Source organism: Amphibalanus amphitrite, unplaced genomic scaffold (assembly GCF_019059575.1).
Source record: "Amphibalanus amphitrite isolate SeventyFive unplaced genomic scaffold, NRLGWU_Aamphi_draft 000083F_arrow, whole genome shotgun sequence".
Classification (NCBI taxonomy): Eukaryota; Metazoa; Arthropoda; class Thecostraca; order Balanomorpha; family Balanidae; genus Amphibalanus; species Amphibalanus amphitrite.
The window spans coordinates 24,945-45,012 of NW_024881579.1; the positions used below are offsets into that span (position 1 = coordinate 24,945).

The following is a 20,068-nucleotide window of genomic DNA, read 5'->3' on the forward strand; positions in this document are numbered from 1 at the left end:
ACCCGGCTACGGGGTGCGCTCCCTCGGGAGCAGCGGTGCCGCTCCAGCAGCCCGCATGAGATAAAGTTGCCTGTCCAGCCCGGAGGGGGTTGCGGCGTGGAGGAGAAGGATTTCCGTATCCTGAGGATAGAAGCATGGAACGGTGATTTAAAAGAAACGACGCGCTTTACTATTGTACCAATTGTACCATACAATACGCTTGAACTATAATAAAAGTGTGAAATCGCTAATAGAACCCGTGACGGAATCAATTGATGAGAAACGTCTCCCTACACAATATAGGAAATTTGAACAAGCGAAACTTTTCGTATCGATAACATTCCGGGCTACTATATTTGTTGAAATAATTCCAGTAAACTGCGCCTGGGACAGTCAGTTGTCTCGAAGGATCATGTAACGCTGCCTCATGACAACCTTACGATGCGAGCGAGCTCCCACCTAGCACGTGTCAACGGATGTGTGTCAGATTTCAGCCAAGCATGCCCGTGTGACCAGCTGAGTCGCGGTTGCGGGCCATGGGAATCCCCATCAGTCGTGCAATGGAGGCAGTCTCGCTTCAATGTCCAATGATGCAGGTTATATTGTGCAGCATCCTGCTTAATTGTGTACAGCTGTTTGTAAATGTTATCTCATGTATGTAATGACTGATGATCCAGGTGTCATTGACTTTGTCTCTTTGACTTGTCCTTTTGAGTTTTTGGATTTTGGCTTTTTGTCCTTTGGATTTTTTCGTAATTTGACTTTATGTTCTGTTGACTTTTCGTCTTTTGACCTTTGTCCTCTTCACTTTTTGTCCTTTTGACTTTTTGTCCCTTTGATTTTTTGTCCTTTTGACTTTTTGGACTTTGACTATATGTCTTTTTGACTTTTTGAACTTTTGACTTTTTATTTTGACTTCATGCCCGGTTGACTTGTTGTTTTTTGACTTTTTGTCCTTTTGACTTTCTGTCCTTTTGGTTTTTTGGATTTTGACTTTATGTCCTGTTCACTTTTTGTCTTTCGACTTTTGTTCTTTTTACTTTTTGGCAAGTTGACTTTTTGCCGTTTTTACTTTTTGTCTTTTGACCTTATGTCCATTTGACTTTTTGTCTTTTGACTTCTATGCTAGTTGGCTTTTTGTTCATTGACTTTTTGGCAATTTCACTTTTTATCTTTTGACGTTTTATCCTTTTTGACTTTTTGACTTTTGACTTTCCTCTTTGTTGACCTTTTACCTGTTGACTTTTAAGATTTTTGACTTCGTGCTTTTGACGTAATGTCTGTTGACTAATCATCCTTTTACCTTTTATCATTTGACTTTTTGTCCGGAACCCCCGGGAGTTGGGCTGGAGACACTGGAGAGCAGCTCCATCTATGCTACAGAACCTTTGCATGCTTATCAGTTGACAGTCTCCTAGACGTTGTGATACTAATTCCACGGCATGCTTGTTTATGAAACTAAGGTCCACAATCATCTAAATCGTAAACCATAGACCACTTACACAAAAAGCTAGAGTGTCTTCCTTTATTTGCGCGTTAGCCATCTATCATAACATATGCTTGCAACTTTCTGTATAATGCTCACGGATATTTAACGGAACAGTGAATAAATGCCCAAAGCAAACAAATACCAGAGACTGTTTACGATTCATGATACGTATGACAAGTGTTTACAATATTCCACAGCCCACCCGCTAAACAATAAGTAATAATGTAAAATACGACGAAGACCCACGGAAATAATGCATAACACACTGCGTGAGATGATATCACAACAACCTCACTCCCTTTGGAAGAAGAGCACTGGTAACATATGAAAGCACGCCCCAATACCATACAATATATGAAAACCAAGGTATCGGTCCCTGTCAAATAAACAATGCTGAGTAATGCTAAATTCATAGCACCAGCAAACCACCATAGTCACCAACCAGCCTTGTCGTGGGGCCACTCTGTTCACTGTGCGAACTGGTCACTGATCACTGCGTGATTCACCGGGTACTGCGTGAGTGTCTGTAGCTAGACACCCAGTTATTTAGACGGCACAGTCCACGTGACGGCGGGGTCACTCCAGCAGAACAGTCCTTATGACGACGGGTCACTCAGACAGTCACTCCAGTCCATGTGAGTGACGGTGAGGTCACTCAGACAGCACAGCCCACGTGATGGCGAGTCAATCAGACCGCACAGCCCACGTAGCGCCGGTACTCGGTCAGGCACTGCTCTGGGACGGCCGGCGGCTGGCAGCTGACCGCTCTCTGGTACACCTCGCGGGCGGCGCGGCTGGTCATCGGCGCGGCCACCTCCCTGCTCGAGTCCATCTTCAGCTGGGAGAGCTGCAGGAACCGCACCGGCCGCTGAGAGGTGGCCCGCAGCGCCTCGGGCCGGGGCAGCGGTCCGCGGCAGCCGAGCCGGCCCAGGCCTGCGTGGCGCCGGTACACACTCAGGTCCTGTTTCTGCGGCGGCCTCTGCTCGATGCCGTACTGGTCCCGCGCGGTGCTGAGCAGGGTGGCTAGCGTCAGCGGTGGCCGTGGCGGCGGTACGGCCGGCGCCGCGCCCGCCGCTGCCACCACTGGGCTGTCCTCAGACGAGTCCGAGCCCTCCGACAGACTCGAGTCACCGTTGGCCTGCGCTGAGGACGGCGGCGTCTTGGCGGAGCCCTCGGGAGCCAGCGGCTGGCGCCGGGTGCGCACTGCGAACGGCGACTCGTCCACGAACATAGACGGCATATAGTCCTTCACCGAGTGGATGACGTTGAAGTCGAAGCTCTCCGGGAAGCTGGTGAGCTCGTGCGGTCGGTACTGCTCGCGGTAGAGGTCGGTGCGCCCGTCGCCGGCCGCCACGCGCACCACGCTGCTGCAGCGTTTGTCGCGCTCGATGGCGGCGGCGGGCAGGTGGCGCATGACGCGGTCGTCCCACCACTGGGTGGGCCGGCAGCGGCCGGGCCGCCGGTCGGCCGGGTCATGGTGCAGCTGGTAGTCGTTGGGTAGCTCCCACAGCGCAGGCCGGCCCGGCCGCGGCACGAAGCAGCCCAGGAACAGGTTGATGGCGTTCTGTTTGTCGGCGTCGGTGACGGTGTTGCTGTAGTAGCGCTGCATGGTCTGCACGATGTCGTTGCCCTGGCTGCCCCAGTTGGCCGTCTTGCGGTAGGTGCGAATACGGTGCACCAGCTGGGAGCCGCCGTACTGAAGAGCCAGCAGGTCGCCGTGATCCTCGAACATATCCTCCAGGATCGACATGCAGTCGGTGTCAAACTCCAGCCGCGGGGACGGGATGGCACCCAGCGCGAACAGCTGGGCCGCCAGCGCCGCCTTGCCGATGGTGAACTGGGCCGTGTTGGTGCGGTCCAGACAGTCCACACAGTTGACCCGCACAATGCCGTGCTGCTGCAGGCCGCCCCCGGGCGCGTCTCCCTGTGCCACCGGTGACGTGTGCCGGTAGCTGGTGTTGAGCGGCGGCTGCGACAGGAAGATGCCCGTCTCCTTCAGCGAGGCGTTGGCGATCTCAGTCAGCCGCTCCATGACGCTCTCCCTCTCGAGTTTGTTGGCACGCGCCATGTCGAAGCTGATGTACCGCAGACGGAACGCCGGTGGTATAAACTGGTTCAGGTAGGCCACCGAGCGGCTGAAGGCGCCGTGCAGTAGCGACTCGTGCGAGCGCTTCTCCCTCTTCTTCACCAGGTTGACGACGAAGACAGGCGCTCCGTAGCGCGCCAGCAGGTCGTTCATGTGTTTTCCGGCGGTGATGTGGCAGGGGTCGGACAGCTCCATCTGAATGGGCGGCTTGGGGATCCGACTAGTGTCCTGGTACCAGTGGCACGGCACCGAGCCGCGGATCTGCACGTGCGAGCTGAACATGCCGTGCTGCAGCGACGACACACAGGCGTCGTGCACGATCTGCTCCGTCTCCACCTCGTTGGCCACGTCGCCCTTGAAGCTGGCGCCGCGCTTCAGGAACCGTGTGCCCGCGTAGCGGCTGGAGCGGCGCGCCATCAGCGTCAGGAACAGGTGCCGGCCGTGCAGGTACAGCGTCGCCTGCTTGATGTAGCCGTGTGTGATGTAGATGCGCCACTCCCAGCCCATCTGGTGTTCGGCCGGCTCCAGCAGGTGGTTGTTCCACACGAAGCGGCGCTGCGGCTCTGCGCGCACGCCGACTGTCGGCGGCCGGGCGCCGGTCCTGTCCGCGCCCGCCACCAGGCTGCTCGGCGGCGCGGCGCTCACCTCGTAGTCGAAGTCAGCCTCCTCCAGAGGACCCTTGGTGGACGTGTGGACGAAGTCGGCGCCGAACACGGCGTTGATGTCATCCGGACTGAGGCGCGGGGTGGCAGCGTTGTACTGCAGCGTGTGCGTCAGGTCGTAGCTGTAGCTGAAGTAGAAGTTGCTGCCCATGGCGACGCTCTGGAAGAGTTTGACGTAGCGCTGCTCCTCGGGACTGAGCCGTTTGCTCTGGTTCGGGATGTAGATCATCTTGGTGTCCTCAATCTTGTAGATGACGTGGGGTCCGATGACGGCCAGTCGGCGCCGCTGCGTCACCACGATGATGTAGTAGCCCTCGGTGAAGCGGACGAAGCCGACGATGCCGAACGCCGAGAGGCGCCTGACGAGGCCCTGGGCGTGCGCGCCACCTGCGCGCAGTCGGTTGCCCTCGTCCAGGCTGCGCATAATGTCCCTGATCTCCGAGGCCGAGTACTCGAGGGCGTCGTCGACAATGTGCAGCTCTCGCGGCTCGGTGCGGTCCACCTTCAGCACGCGGAACCGGTCCTGCTCGGTGTTGGAGCCGATCACGAAGAATCGTGCCTTTGTTTCATAAATGCCGACTTTCTGTATGGGCGAAACGAGTGTTGCTACTTTGATGCTCTTCTTTTCATTTTCCGGTGACTTGCTCGCTTTTCTTTCCTCCATTTTTCCTTCAAATAAACAAATTGTTGTCAAGCTTACCTCGATATCATTAGTTGATGATAATTAAAGAGTTTAGTTCCCCAAACAATCTAACAAATACCAATGCTGTAGGACGACTTTACCGTAAACGGCGTCTGTATCGTGCTCTTCAAACGTGACATATTTTACGGCGTGCACCACGCACCAGTGGATATAATTTTGACTCACTCTGTTTATTCAGACTGAAATGGTAATCTTATGGTACCTAACATGAGTGGAAAATATATGCATCTGATATCCAATACTGGGCCTGAGGTAAGTGTAGTGTTACAGGGAAATGCTGTCACTCAAAAGATGTGATGCAGCACAGCCAACCATTCCAGGAACCAAACAGATTATAATCTGTTTGGTACCTATAGGTACCTACCTATAATAAATAGACCATTCTGTAGTCAACTGTACCTTCCTAGGTAACTAGTAACTACTGTACTACTCTATCTATCTAATGGCTTATGCAAGGAAAATATAATTCAGCTACTCTTCCTGTCAACTATGCATGCCTGCTTTGATAATCAAGCATGTTAAAAAGTGACCAAATAAAAATGAACAAATTGAAAAATATCCATACCATAGGACATCCATTCCCACTTATTAGTGTGTTATCTGGCTGCACACAATTTACCAAGCTTGTGCGGCTTATGTCTTATGGTTACATAAATACCTTGACCTACTCCCAAATCTGGATTAAGGATGAGGCTTTGGACATTTAGTAAAGAATAACTCATATACAAAACTGAAAATAAAATTTGTGTGCCAAGAGGACCATATCCTAAACTGTCCTTACTCCTTACCATTCCATTGATGTTCTAGCATGTCAGAAGGCTGAATGCAGTGGAAGCCCTCCATTAATAATTTTTTGGCAACAGGGCATGAATGATGATGACTAGGATCAGGCCCTGGCCTGTATTATGCATGACTTGAGGAATCTGGCAGATGACAAGTGTCACATTTTAGCTTGTTCATTTTGATTTTAATTGCTAGGCTGCCTAACCAGCTTAAAACATTGATGGCCAGCAGATTCATGTTCAGCTTCACACCCTGTTGCTCACTAGCAGATCCAGGTGACATTTGCCCAAATGCCCCATGTAACATTTGAATTGATTAAAATTAAAGTTTTGAAGAATAAAAAGAAAACTTAACTTTTAATAGAAATTTTTTGTTAAAAACTGCACATAGTGTATGAGGAATCAAAGTCCAAGGAGGTTAAATGAATTTGAAGATTGTTTGGGTACCTATGCCCCCAGAGAGTGATATGATGGCTTTACAGTATATAGAGAACTTCCCAGAACTGGACGGATCTGGATGGCCTTTCTGTTCAGATTCTGCCAGGCCCAAGCTGCAAAGCGGGGCATGTGCATGCCCAAGGTGTGCCCAGCTTGATGGGAGTGAACGCCTGGCAAGTAGGCTGTAGTGTAGGAGTGCACACCTGTCACCTGTGTCCACAATTTGCACGCCTGGCACGCAGCATTTCAAGTTCAAGATTACACGCCCCACAGTCCACACTGCACATGCCACACAACATTGCTGCTATGATGAGCTACCTTCCATCATTCACACTGCTGTCATTTGATAATGGTACCTACTTTAAATTCTACTTTTACAACTTCCTTCAGAAATACTCGACAAGCACTGACGATCATAACATGTTAACAGCATGAAAATTAGTTACCATCGAATTATTACGTAACTTTACTTACCTTGGCTTTCAAAAGAAGTCGACAAACTCGTCAACTCGTCTGGAACTGGATTGCAATTGGGATCGTCGGGCTGTCTCAGTCTCAGTCTAAATCCGCCACGCAACCTCTTCGATGTGAACTGTTAACACTGTGAGGTGACTGTGAGGATCAAAGAGCGATCGACCGCGATCGACAAGATGCTCTGCGCTTCCGCTTGACGGCGCACGTGATGTGACACGATTTGGATTTGGGATTTGATTGGATTTGATTGGATTTGTCGCCCCAGGATTTGTCTGCTGCGCAAGTCCAAGCTTAAAACGATGCAATATAATAAAACGACCATTTTGTTGGCATTGGTTGCCCTTTTTTACTTTTACAAAATGTCTTTAAAACAAATCCATATTGAAATCAACAAATTTGTTAGGAAGATTACTTCACAAAATGATAATAAGCTAACATTTTATTTCGAAAGAGCATGTGAGCTTCATTCTTCAGAGCACATTACTTAGCAGTGTTTTAACAAATTGCGCCGTTTTAGACTCTTCCGCGCCAGAAATTATCGGCACCTTGATCTGGCGACGGGAAGTTTATTTGAATGGATTTTATATTTTGAAATCTTCCACGTGGTTTAGAAAGATTTTACCGATTTTACTGCAGCTTTAAATCAAAGGTAGGCACTGATTTTTCACTATAGCGTCTAAAAATTTTGATCTTGACGATATGCACTTGTGACTACATGGCTAATGGCTGTCAAATGAAATGGCTGGAAGAGCGTCCCACCCAGTCTAGCTGCTAGCACCCTGGAACGCTCTGTCTGGTTGATATAGCATTGATCGGTAGATGTTCTAATGTTATATTAAAGTGGCTTAATTTTGCCAGAAATAGGCACTTATTTCCGGCCCATACCACGCTGAAATTTCAGCGCAAAATTGCTTGCGCCGAATTTTGGCGCAAGAAATTCGGCGCAAGAGGGCCTCACAGTCACAGGCGTCCAGCGTAGTGTATGGATGTTTTCCAGTCTGGATGGTCCATTGACATGTCTGGCGTAACAGTTTGATTGTGCCGTAATTCTGGCTCAGCATCCAGCGTAACTCAGCGCACCAAGCTATCTGCACAAGAATTTTTTATAAATTTAGCTCAAATATTTGAATGGACAGATTGACAGAGCCGTAGCCCACGCTAAGCAGAGCTTGTTGCATAGGCCTCGACCCCCACCATCCAGGGCATATTTTAAGGATTTTTCACTGCGTCCCAAAGGTGGCATAGGGCACACGCTTTGATCGGAAAGGGCACATTGCAAGCGAAATAGTATATAATGCAAGTGAGATAATGTACATACAGATACATTGTGTACTGTGCTGGTGGAGGGGCACTGCAAGCGGGATATTGGGAGCGGGCTGTGATTGCTTTTGGCCAGTCTCGAAATTCGCCCAGTCGTAGTGCGTTCTTTATCCGCATTCAAAGGGCGGACCGGCGATTTAATGACATTTACATTGTTGTTAGTCACTCGTTTTCCTGAACGGCGTTGGGCGTGTTTGACCTCCCTTGACGCACCAAATTGTACCTATGCTTAGAGAATAAAAATGAATATGCACATGATTAAAATGTGATACATACCTACGTCTCTTCATGCGTTTTTCACCCTTATCAATCGATTCAAAATAGAAGTTGACGTGTGAAACATTGCCAATTTGCATTGAAGATACTATGTGTTTGAAAAAATTAGATGACGTAAGGTCAAACAGTACCCAAGTTGTGACAAGAAATCATCGGATTTTAAAGCTACATAAAAAATCCATCATAGATTAATGCTTTGGATGAACGGATGCTTTGGATGCTTCGGATTTCGCTTCCTTACTGCCTATCACGTAATATAACCCAAACTTTTCCCAATGGAAGTTCCTTTGTTTAATTATTATGCCCAGAAATGTGTCGATTTTGTGCCATTTCCGGGCGCTTTGGGGGGGGGGGAGCATGGCCCCGTGGCCCCCTCTATATCCTCCTATGGCCAGACGGCCATGACGGCCCTGATCTGACCGTATGCCATCAAATGTCAAACTTCGCAATGATGCGATATTTTTTTTCGGAAAACGTGCCGGTGTCTCAAAAACTATGATAGCTAGGAGGGCGCAATCGATAGGAGAAAAGCAATCGATATATCTTGAACAGCTCTTTCGTCAATATTTCGTCAGAATTGAGTTCAGATCAACGGTTAAGGCTCCATAGCCAAAAACGGGTAAAATTACAATTTTTGTCAATATAGGTTTCATGAAAAGCTTTTAAACTAAAAAAAGGTAGAGAATTTTCGTTTGCACGATCGTTCTTCTCTCATTTTTACCTCGAAATGTCAAGGTCAGAACTTGACCTCACATTAAGGTCATTTCGTGACCAAGATAGATCATGTCGCATATCAGTCGATGCGTTTCGATGAGGTACCTCAAAACAATGATACAATCCACTGTGCATGCAAAAGCCCTGTAGGGCCGGATTTTGGGCCAGACTCCGGGCCTGCGGGCTCCAACTTGACATCTCTGAACAGGACTTTAGGGAAGGGCAGGACACAGAGTCTGAGCCCTAAGGACAGGGCAGGCTCAGGCCATGAAGCTAAGATAAGACGGATACTTGAGGGCTGGGTAGGATGCAGGGTCCGAGGGCAAGGCAAGGCGCGGGTCTGAGGCTATCATTACACAAGGCCGGAGAGCAGTGTAAGACACAGGGCCTTAGAACACCTGATGATCAACACACCTGGTGGCAGGGCAACACGCAGGATCTCAGAGCAGGGCAAGAAATAGTACCTAAAGCCAAGGTAGAGCAAGACATAAGACACAGGTATGGCACAAGGCCCGAAACACCGCCCACGTCTTGTCATACCTTCGGGCCCCGAAGGTATGACAAGACGTGGGCGGTGTTTCACGGACGCTGCTATCAAATTCCGCGAGCTGACGTCATACTTGTGGTAGTGTTTGAGCAATGGGCCTGTTGATGTCTCCATGGAAACCCAATTTGACACGTGTAATAGCAGCGTGCTGCTATCACCGGTGAAACAGGGCCAGGGTATGGGGCCTGAGGGCAGTGCAAGGCTCAGGGCATGAAGGCAGAACAAAGCACGGGTTCTGAGGACAGGTAAGGGCACGGGGCATGAGGACGGGAAACGGCACGGGACCTGAGGGCGGGAGACACCACAGGGCCTGATGACAGGGCAGGGCACAGCGCCTGAGAGCGGGCATGGGACACGAGACCTTAGGGCAATGCAGAATACAGGGCTTGAGGGCAGAGTAGGAGACAGGGTCTCATGGCATGGGACGGCACAAGGCCTGACGACAGGGCAGAGCACAGCAACTTAGGGCGAGGCAGGGCACGGGCCTGAGGGCGATATAACGCATAAGGCTTAATGGCAGAATAGGGCACAGGGTCTAAGGGCAGGGCAATGCACATGAGGCCTGGAAGCAGAACATGACAGGACAGGGCCTGAGGCAGGGCAAGGCATTAGGCTCGAGGATGGGCGCGGGGCCGGGGCATGAGGACATGGGAAGGCACAAGGCCTGATGGCAGGGCAGGGCACAGTACCTGAAGACAAGGCAGCGGCACGGGGTCTGATGGCAGGACGTGTCACAAGGCTTGAGGGCAGAGAAGGGCAGGGGCCCCAAACTAGGGTAGGGCAGGGCACGGGGCCAAAAGACGGGAAGGCAGCGCATCAAATTTCCAGGCAGAATATATAAAGTATCGTGTTTGAGGGCAGGGCAGAGCGGGGCACAGGGCCTGAATGCAGAGCAGGGCACAGGGCCTGAAGAAAGGACAGGGCAAGGTACAAGACCTAAGGACAGGGCACTGGGCAGGGCACATATCTTAGGGGTATAGTAGGGAAGAACATAATAAGGTGTATGACCAAGGGTAGGGCAGGGCACAAGGACTGGAGAGGGCATGTATGTGCTTAGGTACATAGTAAATCAGGGCACAAAGCAATCGGAAAGCCAACATCTTTTACACAGTAAAAGACCGAGGCATATTACTTATTTTTGCTCGCACTTTTCGGCTGAAACCGTGGCATTTCAGTGTGGGACGCAGTGGTCCAAATTTCGCGAGGGCTACGTCCCAAAGGCAGGGGGCTGCGTCCCAAAATGGGACGCAGTCAGTATGTTAAAATATGCCCTGCCACCATCTGATCGCGCAATTCCGGGTAATGGGAGAATTTAGATGCCAAAGTTAACCCACTAATGCCGGAATTTTTATTTTTTGATTATTTAGTTGTCCTTAACAAATGTTAGCCACACGGGTCCCAGTAAGAAAACTGCAAGCTTAAAAAAATTGTTCCATCGGTTCTCAAGTTATAAGTATGGGTCATAAATGACTCAACCGGCATTGGCATAGTCACAAATAAGGAGTTATCACGAAAACCGATTTAGCTAGATACCTTATTGTGTATGCTGTATAGCGGTCTCAGCCAAACAATATTAAGAGGCACTGCATTGCAATGCTTTGCAACGTCTCATTGACGAGGCCGTTGGTGCCGCTGGCAGGCCTGTGGTGCCCCTGTTAGGCCTCTGGTGCTCCAGAGGGGACACCATAGGCCTGACGGGCCTGTGGTGTCCCTGGAAGGACTGTGGTGCCCCTGGGCCCTGACAAGCCTGAGGTGCCCCTGACAGACTTGTGGAGCCCCTGACAGGTCTGTGGTGCCATTGCTAGGTTTGTGGTGCCCCTGGCAGGCCTGTGGTGCCCCTGGCGGGCCTGTGGTGCTCCTGCTATGCCGCTGGTGCCCCTGGGTCCTGACAGGACTGTGGTGCCCCTGACAAGCCTGAAGTGCTCCCGACAGGCCCGTGGAGCCCTTTACAAGCCCAAGGTGCACGTGCGAGGCTGGAGGTGCCCCTGTGAGGTCGATGGTGCCCCTGGCAGGCCTCTGGCTGGTGCCCCTGGCAGGCCTCTGGCTGGTGCCCCTGGCAGGCCTCTGGCTGGTGCCCCTGGCAGGTCTGTGGTGCCCCCTGACAAACTTGTGGTGCTCTTGCTAGGCCGATGGTGCTCCTGCAGGCCTGTGGTGCCCCTAACAAGCCTGTGGTACCCCTGACAGGCCCGTGGTGCCCCTCGGCCGGCCGAGTCGCCGGCCCGCCCCGCGTCACGGCCCCGGACAACCGGTCCGCTCATGATATCCCAACATCGCAACACTAGGCCTGTGGTGCCCCTGATAGGTCGGTGGTGCCCACGGGTGCCAGGGGAGGTCATGAGTGACCCATATGACCCCCCCCCCCCTTCCTTTGGATCCGCCACTGTGATCTGATCACAACCCCCAGAAATAAATAATCGTATAGGTAATCATCAATTGCTTCCCTTGTATTCAACATACGAGAAAATTGACAACACTATTGCCGGCTGGGTCATTTATGACCCAAGGACATTTATCGAGGAAAAAAGTTATCCGATGGCGACAAGAAGGGCAAAAATATACATCATGTCTTTTTCAGACAAATTTAGATGCCAGGTGGACGATCATTCAATAGATAGTAAAGTGCAAACATAACATAATATTACTTTTTGGGACGGCGCGCCATTGCCAGTGACCGGCGGCTGTGCAGTCCCGTCGTCTTTGGCTCCAGAAACCTCAGTGGACGAGCGCACACGAGTTTTATGCGGCTCCGACGCTCGTCGCTGAACTCACAAATCCAACTAAACACACGCACAAGTTCCTCAAAGTGCCACTTGCCTCCATTTAGAAGAAATGTTAAGATGTTGCTTTTGGGTCATATATGACCCAATCGGCATTAATGGGTTGTCGGTAATGGGCATTAATGGGTTGTCGGTAGCCAGCCACCGTTTCCTTTATTAAACTCTGGTGTTCGTCGTCCTTGCAAAACATGTGGGTGCTCCCTTACATTTCTGGGAAAGGGTCTTACAAAACTCAAAAGTGCTATTTTTCATATACAGCATCAAATTTCTGAATGAATTAGCGGAAGCTGCTCCACCAGGGAAAGTCACTACCTTTTATCAGTAACTGTGACTGTCCTGTCCTTCAGTGATGCACCAAGAAGTACTTGTTAGTTCTCTTCACTTAGTGACCAACCAGATTAAATAGGCACTTCTCTGTATCTGTTCATTGTGTTCCCGTCCCCCGTACAACGATCGACCTATCTCTATTCCTTGGCCTTTGCTTACCTCTGCTGTTTGCCTGTCCTCAGTGACCAGCCATGAATAGCATGCTGCCATCGCCGGGGTAAGGTATCCCCAGTATCGGCATTCATGTATAACAATGTACCTGTCTCCGTTCATCTGCTATAACTATCGCTTCTGTTATCTGCCGTCAGTGACCAGTCATGGACAACATGTTGCCGTCGCCGGGGTACAGTATCCCCAGTATCGGCACTCCACTCCACCAGCCAGACGATGACATGCAGATCCTACCACAGGCGTTACAGCAGCAACAGCAACAGGTGCAGGATGGTAGTGTGGTAGGATCCAGGCTATTAAATATATGCAGTAGAAGCTAAAACATAATAATGCCAGTAAGTAATACATGGGTTGCAATGGTTAATGGTGGGGCGTTCTCTCTTCAGCGCAGCCGCCTTTATGCCGCTTATTTCTGAATTAAGATATGAAAATAGAAATATGAGGCGCAAAAACAACGTCTCACATTGATTTTGTTCCTTATCGCATGTCTCGTTAGCTTACAATTGCTGTCCCACTGTTGGTCTTAACTTTATTACCTTCTATTCGTCCTCGTTGAACCACGCTGTTCTGACATCCCTCCCCGCTACCCTCTGCCCGTCCCTCCCGCAGCAGCAGCAGCAGCAACAGCAGAGCCAGCAGCAGCAGCAGGGGCCGCAGCAGTCGCAGCAGCCGACGCCCACGGGGCTGGGTAACTTCACGCCGCACAGCCTGCTGCAGCCGCAGACGCCGATGATGTCTCCCTCGCTGCACCAGCTGCACGGCACGACGCCTTCGCACGGCGGCCACTCGAGCCACTTTAACCCGGCCACGCCGGGGCCCATGACGCCGCTCAACCCGGCCTCCAACGACCCGGGCATCGTGCCCCAGCTGCAGTGAGTGGGGAGTGTGTGTGTGTGGGGGGGGGGGGGAGGGGGGAGGGGACTGTGGGGCGTAACGACCCGGGCATTGGAGCTGCGGCTGAGGCATCGTCCCCCAGCTGCAGTAAGTCAGGTGGGGGAGTGTTGGGCGTAACGACCCGGGCATCGTGCACCAGCTGCAGTGAGTCGGGAGCAACGACACGGGGAGTGTGAGACGTGCCCCAGGCTGTAAGTTACAGTGGGTCGGGTGGGGCCGGGGGTCTGTGAGGTGGGGGGGGGGGGCGTAACGGCCCGGGCATCTTGCCCCAACTGCAGTGAGTCGGTGGGGGAGGGGGGTAACGACCTGGGCGTCTTGCCCAGCTGCAGTGAGTCGGTGGGGGAGGGGGTAACGACCTGGGCATCTTGCCCCAGCTGCAGCGACTCGGGCGATGCGTGACGACCCGGGCAGCGGAACTGTGGGATGTGAATTGTTACGTTACGGGGAGCCACGTGGGATGTAAAACATGGGGAGAAGAATTTACTCAACCACATATCGACCCTTAGAATATAAGAATTTCGACTTCGTCAGTAGCGTAGCGGCTTGAATTTTCGTGGGTCAATTGTCTTGTGTCTGCCAATCTTATGCCTGTGCATGTGTACTATGTGTGTCCCGTTTCTATCATGCTCTTCAATCTTACCACGTTACGTCCAAATTGCTTGTGTCACACATAAGTTGTCTGATCTGAGCCTTCACTGTCGTCAGGAACATCGTCTCCACCATTAACATGCTGTGCAAGCTGGACCTGCGCAAGATCGCCATGCAGGCGCGAAACGCCGAGTACAACCCGAAGCGGTTCGCCGCCGTTATTATGCGTATCCGAGAGCCCCGCACCACTGCGCTGATATTCAGCTCGGGGAAAATGGTGTGCACAGGGGCCAAGAGCGAGGATGACAGTCGACTGGCCGCCAGGAAATACGCGCGCATCATCCAGAAACTGGGCTTCGACGTGAGTCAGGGGGATGAGATAAGACGGGGTACTGGGGAGCTGAGCGAGGATTCAGGAATAGGGGCGTGGTAGTGAGGGTGCTGGGAATGTAAATGGGGCTGAGACCCCGGTAGTGCGGATGGGTGGCCGGGGAGTGGTTTTGCTTCGATGGATTAGAGGACTGTTGATACTAAAAATGTATTCCTTTTTTGGCAATCTATTAAATTTAGCGGTTTGGTGCGGTCCTCAATGGTATTTTATGATGATGAAAACCAGGGGTGCGGGGCCGGAGCCGCCGGAGCCGGCACATTTTGCCCGGAGCCGGAGCCGGAGCCGGAGCCGCCATGACATTTCACCCGGAGCCGGAGCCGATTTTTTTCTTCTCCGGAGCCGGAGCCGTCTGAAATTTTTACGGCTCCGCATCGGCCCTGATGAAAACTAGCTATGCTGTTTGCGGCCCTTTAGCTTAAGTTGGCATTATTCGTCAGTTTATTTTATTTATCCACTAGCATGCCGAAGCGCCCTGTGTTTCTACCTCATTGTGATTTGTGTGTCGTTCTCCAGGCCAAGTTCGCCGACTTCAAGGTGCAGAACATGGTGGGCAGCTGCGACGTCAAGTTCCCGATCCGGTTGGAAGGTCTGGTGCTCACACACAACCAGTTCAGCAGGTGCGTACATAAATGGTGACGTAGTTCATGCGGTCTGTCTGTAGGTGGCGCATTTGCTGCTCTGTGTGACGTGGTAGCGGATAAAGCTTTTTAACACTAGACATTGCTGGCATGGTATTTTTGCCATTCTTCATATCATATGTTATTCTACAGTTTATCAGCAACGTGCATTTTTTGAACTCGGTTGAGATAGAGTTACGTTGTTAAATTTTTAACGATAATTATTTTTGCATCATTATGATTAGCAACAGTGAAATATTTTTCCGGCATATACTGGTCACTGGAATGCTTAAATTAAGCCGCATCACTTAAGAATTAAATCAGGACTTCAATTAATTATGCAGATGCCGTCAATTTTGCCGTAATAGTAACGCCGACATACTCATCTCTATTTATTTGCGTTATTTTACGTCGGCATCTCTGTAATGTCTTACTCCGGTAGACAGGGTAGACAGACCTAGCTTCATGTGAAACGTAATGCACTTGTGCAGGTGCATGTAGGTGGCAAAACTGTAACTGACTCAGCTGAAGCGCTCAGATAAGTGGCGATATCTCTGTGGCTGCCCATTTTCGGCCGACTGAGATATCTGGGCGGCAGTGCGCGGCTGCGGCCTTGGCCGGGTCGGAGGCTGACATCCGTCGTCGCCATAACAGACTGTATCTGTCTGCCGTACTTTGGTCAGAGATAGTGTGTGATAGGGCTTTAAAGGCCGCTGTGAGAGACAAGCCAGTGAGCCGACAATCTGCTGACGTTGACTTCAGGGTCCGTCGAAGGAGCGAACCTCTTGCCCCGATTATGCGTTGCGTCATTTGGATAACAGGGCTCAACTCAGGGAATGGATTGAATGGACTCGCGTGAATGGATTTGACATTTATTCCGGGATGTTATGTTACATGAGATAATGAAAGTTTATGTAATACATGATTTGAGGTTATATGCCTTCGCGGTTGATCCAGTTTATACATTTGATGGCAAATTTAATAACCCTCTTTGGTCGAGGAGCGGGCTGGTGTCTGACCCCTGCCTGACGGCTTTCTCGCGATTGATAGGAACGCGTTTTCAATAGAGAGCTAAAAATCACAGCTGACCTTCAATTCAAGCCGAATATTGACAACTACATTTTAAGGACAGGTTAGGTCACTGACCTATGACGTCACAGGTGAGATTCGTAGCATCGCAACGCCTTCGGTGCCAGATTATCTTTTGCGGGTAGATGAGACTTACTGGAAGGAGTACGTTTACGAGCATTCACAACTTATGATTGCTTTATCAGGGTCACAAGCTGATGTCAGTTCGCTCAGGTGACCTCGCCATTTCAATAAAGGAATTACGGAAGGTTATTTGGCGCCGGGATTGACCTAAAGTTATCTCAAGCACATTGCTTCGTGATTTCATACTTTCGGTCCTTGAAAGGTCCCTTGTAGGTGTTTTGTGTTTGTGTTTTCCATGATGAATTTTGTGTGACGTCATGCATAACGTCAATAAGGTCGCTTATTTGTCAGTTTTCGTCAAAACCCAAAGGGACTTAGCACTGCTAGTGTTCCGGGAAAATCACTAATAGACCCAGAAACTCCTGCCAAATCGAATGATACCTGAATGAATGAATGAATCGAATCAAATGATATCGACTGAATGCAATGTGACCCCTTGGACTATCTTAGTGACCTGGACTATTTTGACTTAACATTAACCTGACACCAATATCTTAAGTCGAACTTCCTCAAACGAAAAGTATATCATTCGATGCGCCTTAGCAAGACGAACACGATAGTGCCAAAGTCACAGCTCATTGACCATTTTTGGCAAAGTGTTGTTTTGCAAAATGTAATGGACCCCTACCATAGGGTCTTTAACACGACCCCAGGAGTCAAGCCCTCGTCCCGTAGGGCTATTGCGGGATCTTGTTCGTTATAGGGGACTTTGCCATACCCCTGCTATCTTCGGAATCACTTTGCTGATAATAAACATTACAATGGCCATTGACGGCCATCAGAAATCCCAAGGTAACCTCATTGACCTCATTGCTATCCCTGAGGTCACAGGTCAGTTTGAAGTGTTTTTGTTAACCTTTAGCAGTGGCAAATGTGGTATCCCGGCGATGAGACGTCTCCTTAGCACTCTTATCGATAGACAAGCATTGTCTCAACGATGCATACTTCTATACCAGCTGCCCTCTGCAGGTAGCGGCCCCTCCAACAGGCCAAGTCATTCTGATTGCTCCCCCAGTCCCGTTTTCTCTGCGACCATATAAGGTGGTCTGTGCCTTCAGCGCTTCTTACCTTTTATCTCCCACGTTTTCAGTTACGAGCCGGAGCTGTTCCCGGGCCTCATCTACCGAATGGTGCAGCCCAGGATCGTGCTACTCATCTTCGTCTCGGGGAAGGTGGTGCTAACAGGTAGGTCGATCGTCGTACCCCCGAAGACCCCAGGGGTGGGCGGTGGGACTTGGGCAAATGGGTGCGCCTTGCAGACAGCACTCAGCGGGTGTGTTATATGCGGGGATGAAGTAGGTGTATTGTGTCTGTGATAAACAATTTGTCGTCAGTTTAATGTTTGAATCGGTATTGCTTTTTATTGTAAGCAATCCGTCTAAATTTTGGGTGGAATTGATATGTTTTGCTCAGGTGTTGAACTTTCGAAAAGGTAGGACATGGAGTACAGGGTTTGATCTTACTCAAGCTTTAGAGCTTTCTTTTGACTAAGTTTCTGACTTCTGAAATGTAGTGTCGTTCCCGTCTCACCGACCACTAACCAGCTCTGCCCTCGCAGGAGATTCTCCCACTGTCGATTGACCCACTCCACCGCCGTCCTGCAGGTGCCAAGGTGCGTCAGCAGATCTACGACGCCTTCGACAACATCTACCCCATCTTACGGAGCTACAAGAAGCAGTAGCGGCCGGCGCGGACCGGTACCGCGGCCCGCCGTCCCGCTGCCAGGCGGCCAGCCTTCGGAGCGGGCGGCATGGCGGCGGTGCGGCCCGGTCTCGTTCGGCCAGAGTGTTCCAATCGACTGTGTGTTTCTATTGTATTTGTGCTCGCCGGCGCCACTGGGATGGCCCAAGTGTCACGTGACGTCCTGCGCAGTGTCCACCGTTACTGTGGGAGAGCCCGGAGTCAGGTCACGTGGGGATGGTCAAGATGTTATGTTTTTGATAAGCGGCTTTGTAAGTTGTCTGTCAGTTCAGGGCTGCGTATGGGGGTTGTCAGGTGAGGGCTGCCTGTTGAAAGCGCTACAGCGCCTCCTGGGAAAGGGAGCAGTCGTGGTGGTGGTCCCACCCAGCGCAATCGCTCCACTCACCGGGCCTTGAAAGTGACTACTTACCTCGCAGGCCACCCTGACAGTGTATAAAACATTATCGTGTCCGTGTACATAGGCGATCCTTTCGCCGGAAGGTCGTTTGACTGAATGTCTAAAACTGAATTTCGATATGTTTCGCTGTGCCCTGTTAAGCCTGGGATTGAGGTGCGACGCTTGTGTGGGTATGAAGCTGAACATGGAAAACAATGGTGGCGGGTCTCACAAGATGTCCTATTTTATTAGTTTCACAATTCAGTCTGTCCAGCACACGCCATCATCGGCCAATCAACGATTCTTTGATATTGTTCTTGGTTAGAATACAGTCACACGTGTCATTTGAAAGTGCTGCTTTTTTGTCGCAAGGGCGTGATAGATTGAAGTGCGGAGCTGTAGCGTTGTGCCACGTATCCTTAGAACCATGAGTGAAACTTTGAGCACCTTGGAGAGGGCTGAAATGTGTCGTCGTGGACTATTTCCTCGCGACTGTCAATTTCTGAAATCATTTTCTTGAAACAAGGGTCTTTTGATGTCAGTATGTTTCTTTAACCCCTTTCCTTCAAAGCTATTTGGCTGTCCGAGTGCACCCACAACTTTTGCAAATATATATGTAATGTGTGTGTGGCACAAAAGGGAAAACAGCAGTTTTCTTTCATTTACTCCTCAAATTTCTGCACGTCAGTTCTTAGCCTATTCGCAGAGCCGCAAACAACCTTGCTACATAGGCGGTGCCAGCAAGTCTTTCCGATAGTGAAGCCCGTGACTATCGAATGGTTGGATCTGTTGTGAATCTAGGACTGCAACTTACCGGATTAAGAGCTGCATTCTTGATTATACCTATGTCGATTTTAGGAGTCTTTTGCGACATTGTTATGGAAACTTTGTCCAGGGGTTTGCCGAATCGCGTCAGGCAATGTTCCGTAAAAGATTCACCACTCCATTCAATGCTATATCAAATTTCGTCTAAAAATGCATGGAACAAATATATGCTCGAAAAAAAAACTAAAATCTAAGGAGTTTTGGGGGTTGAATAAACATTGAGGACAGGTAACTACTGCTCACCAGCTTCTAATGCCAATGCCGCGCTACTGGATCCGCCAGGTATGTACTGGTAATGGTCACAAGCTGGCGAGCTTCAGTTCCTCAGCCATTTTCTAATGATTGGAGCTGATGAGGAGATAAGACAGTTCACTCTCAATTTTTGATTTGCCAGCACGAACCCAAGCGATGCTTGTTTTCTACAACATAGGTATGTATTGTATTGCTCTTTGTCTTTAGGAAATGCGCTCAAGCATAATCAAATCTTATCGCTCAGTAATCCATCAAACACAATGGAAAGAAAAGAGATGAGTTTTTTTTTTATAATGAAGGTTATCATTCTTTTATAAGCGCGGCACAAATAATTATATTACAGCCAAGGCATTATAGCAGACAATAGTGGCTATTTGCATGAAGCCTAGAAAACTGGCAGGTCTATTTATCGCCTTCTTGAAGTCTGTATGAGCGGCCTTGTTGTTACAAATGTTGCCTTTATTTTC

At 50.2% G+C, this 20,068-nt stretch overlaps 2 protein-coding genes across 3 annotated transcripts; one reads left to right on the forward strand and one right to left on the reverse strand.

Annotated features, from left to right (window-relative positions):
* Nucleotides 1-1,490: 1,490 nt before the first annotated feature.
* Nucleotides 1,491-7,105, reverse strand: LOC122379713 (polyphosphoinositide phosphatase-like). The gene is made up of 2 exons (XM_043362116.1): nt 6,614-7,105; nt 1,491-4,885 (listed from the first exon to the last, which is right to left on the reverse strand). The coding sequence occupies exon 2, from the start codon at nt 4,878-4,880 to the stop codon at nt 2,157-2,159; it is 2,724 nt and encodes a 907-aa protein (XP_043218051.1). The 5' UTR covers nt 4,881-4,885; nt 6,614-7,105; the 3' UTR covers nt 1,491-2,156.
* A 37-nt stretch (nt 7,106-7,142) lies between these two features.
* On the forward strand, nt 7,143-18,875 carry LOC122379715 (TATA-box-binding protein-like). Of its 2 annotated transcripts, none has more exons than XM_043362117.1 (7): nt 7,143-7,262; nt 12,883-13,008; nt 13,355-13,617; nt 14,345-14,588; nt 15,132-15,235; nt 17,538-17,632; nt 18,052-18,875. In XM_043362117.1, the coding sequence occupies exons 2-7, from the start codon at nt 12,892-12,894 to the stop codon at nt 18,126-18,128; spliced, it is 900 nt and encodes a 299-aa protein (XP_043218052.1). In that variant the 5' UTR covers nt 7,143-7,262; nt 12,883-12,891; the 3' UTR covers nt 18,129-18,875. The 2 variants fall into 2 exon arrangements, with proteins under 2 accessions (XP_043218052.1, XP_043218053.1); XM_043362118.1 differs by having other exon boundaries at nt 13,358-13,617.
* Nucleotides 18,876-20,068: the final 1,193 nt, after the last annotated feature.

Bases quoted from the DNA above. Each gene is read 5' to 3' on its own strand.
- LOC122379713 (XM_043362116.1), bottom strand. From the start codon at position 4,880: ATGGAGGAAAGAAAAGCGAGCAAGTCACCGGAAAATGAAAAGAAGAGC.
- LOC122379715 (XM_043362117.1), top strand. From the start codon at position 12,892: ATGGACAACATGTTGCCGTCGCCGGGGTACAGTATCCCCAGTATCGGC. The intron at 14,589-15,131 runs GTGAGTCAGGGG...GTCGTTCTCCAG, and splicing joins TCCAGAAACTGGGCTTCGAC to GCCAAGTTCGCCGACTTCAA. The intron at 15,236-17,537 runs GTGCGTACATAA...CCACGTTTTCAG, and splicing joins ACACACAACCAGTTCAGCAG to TTACGAGCCGGAGCTGTTCC.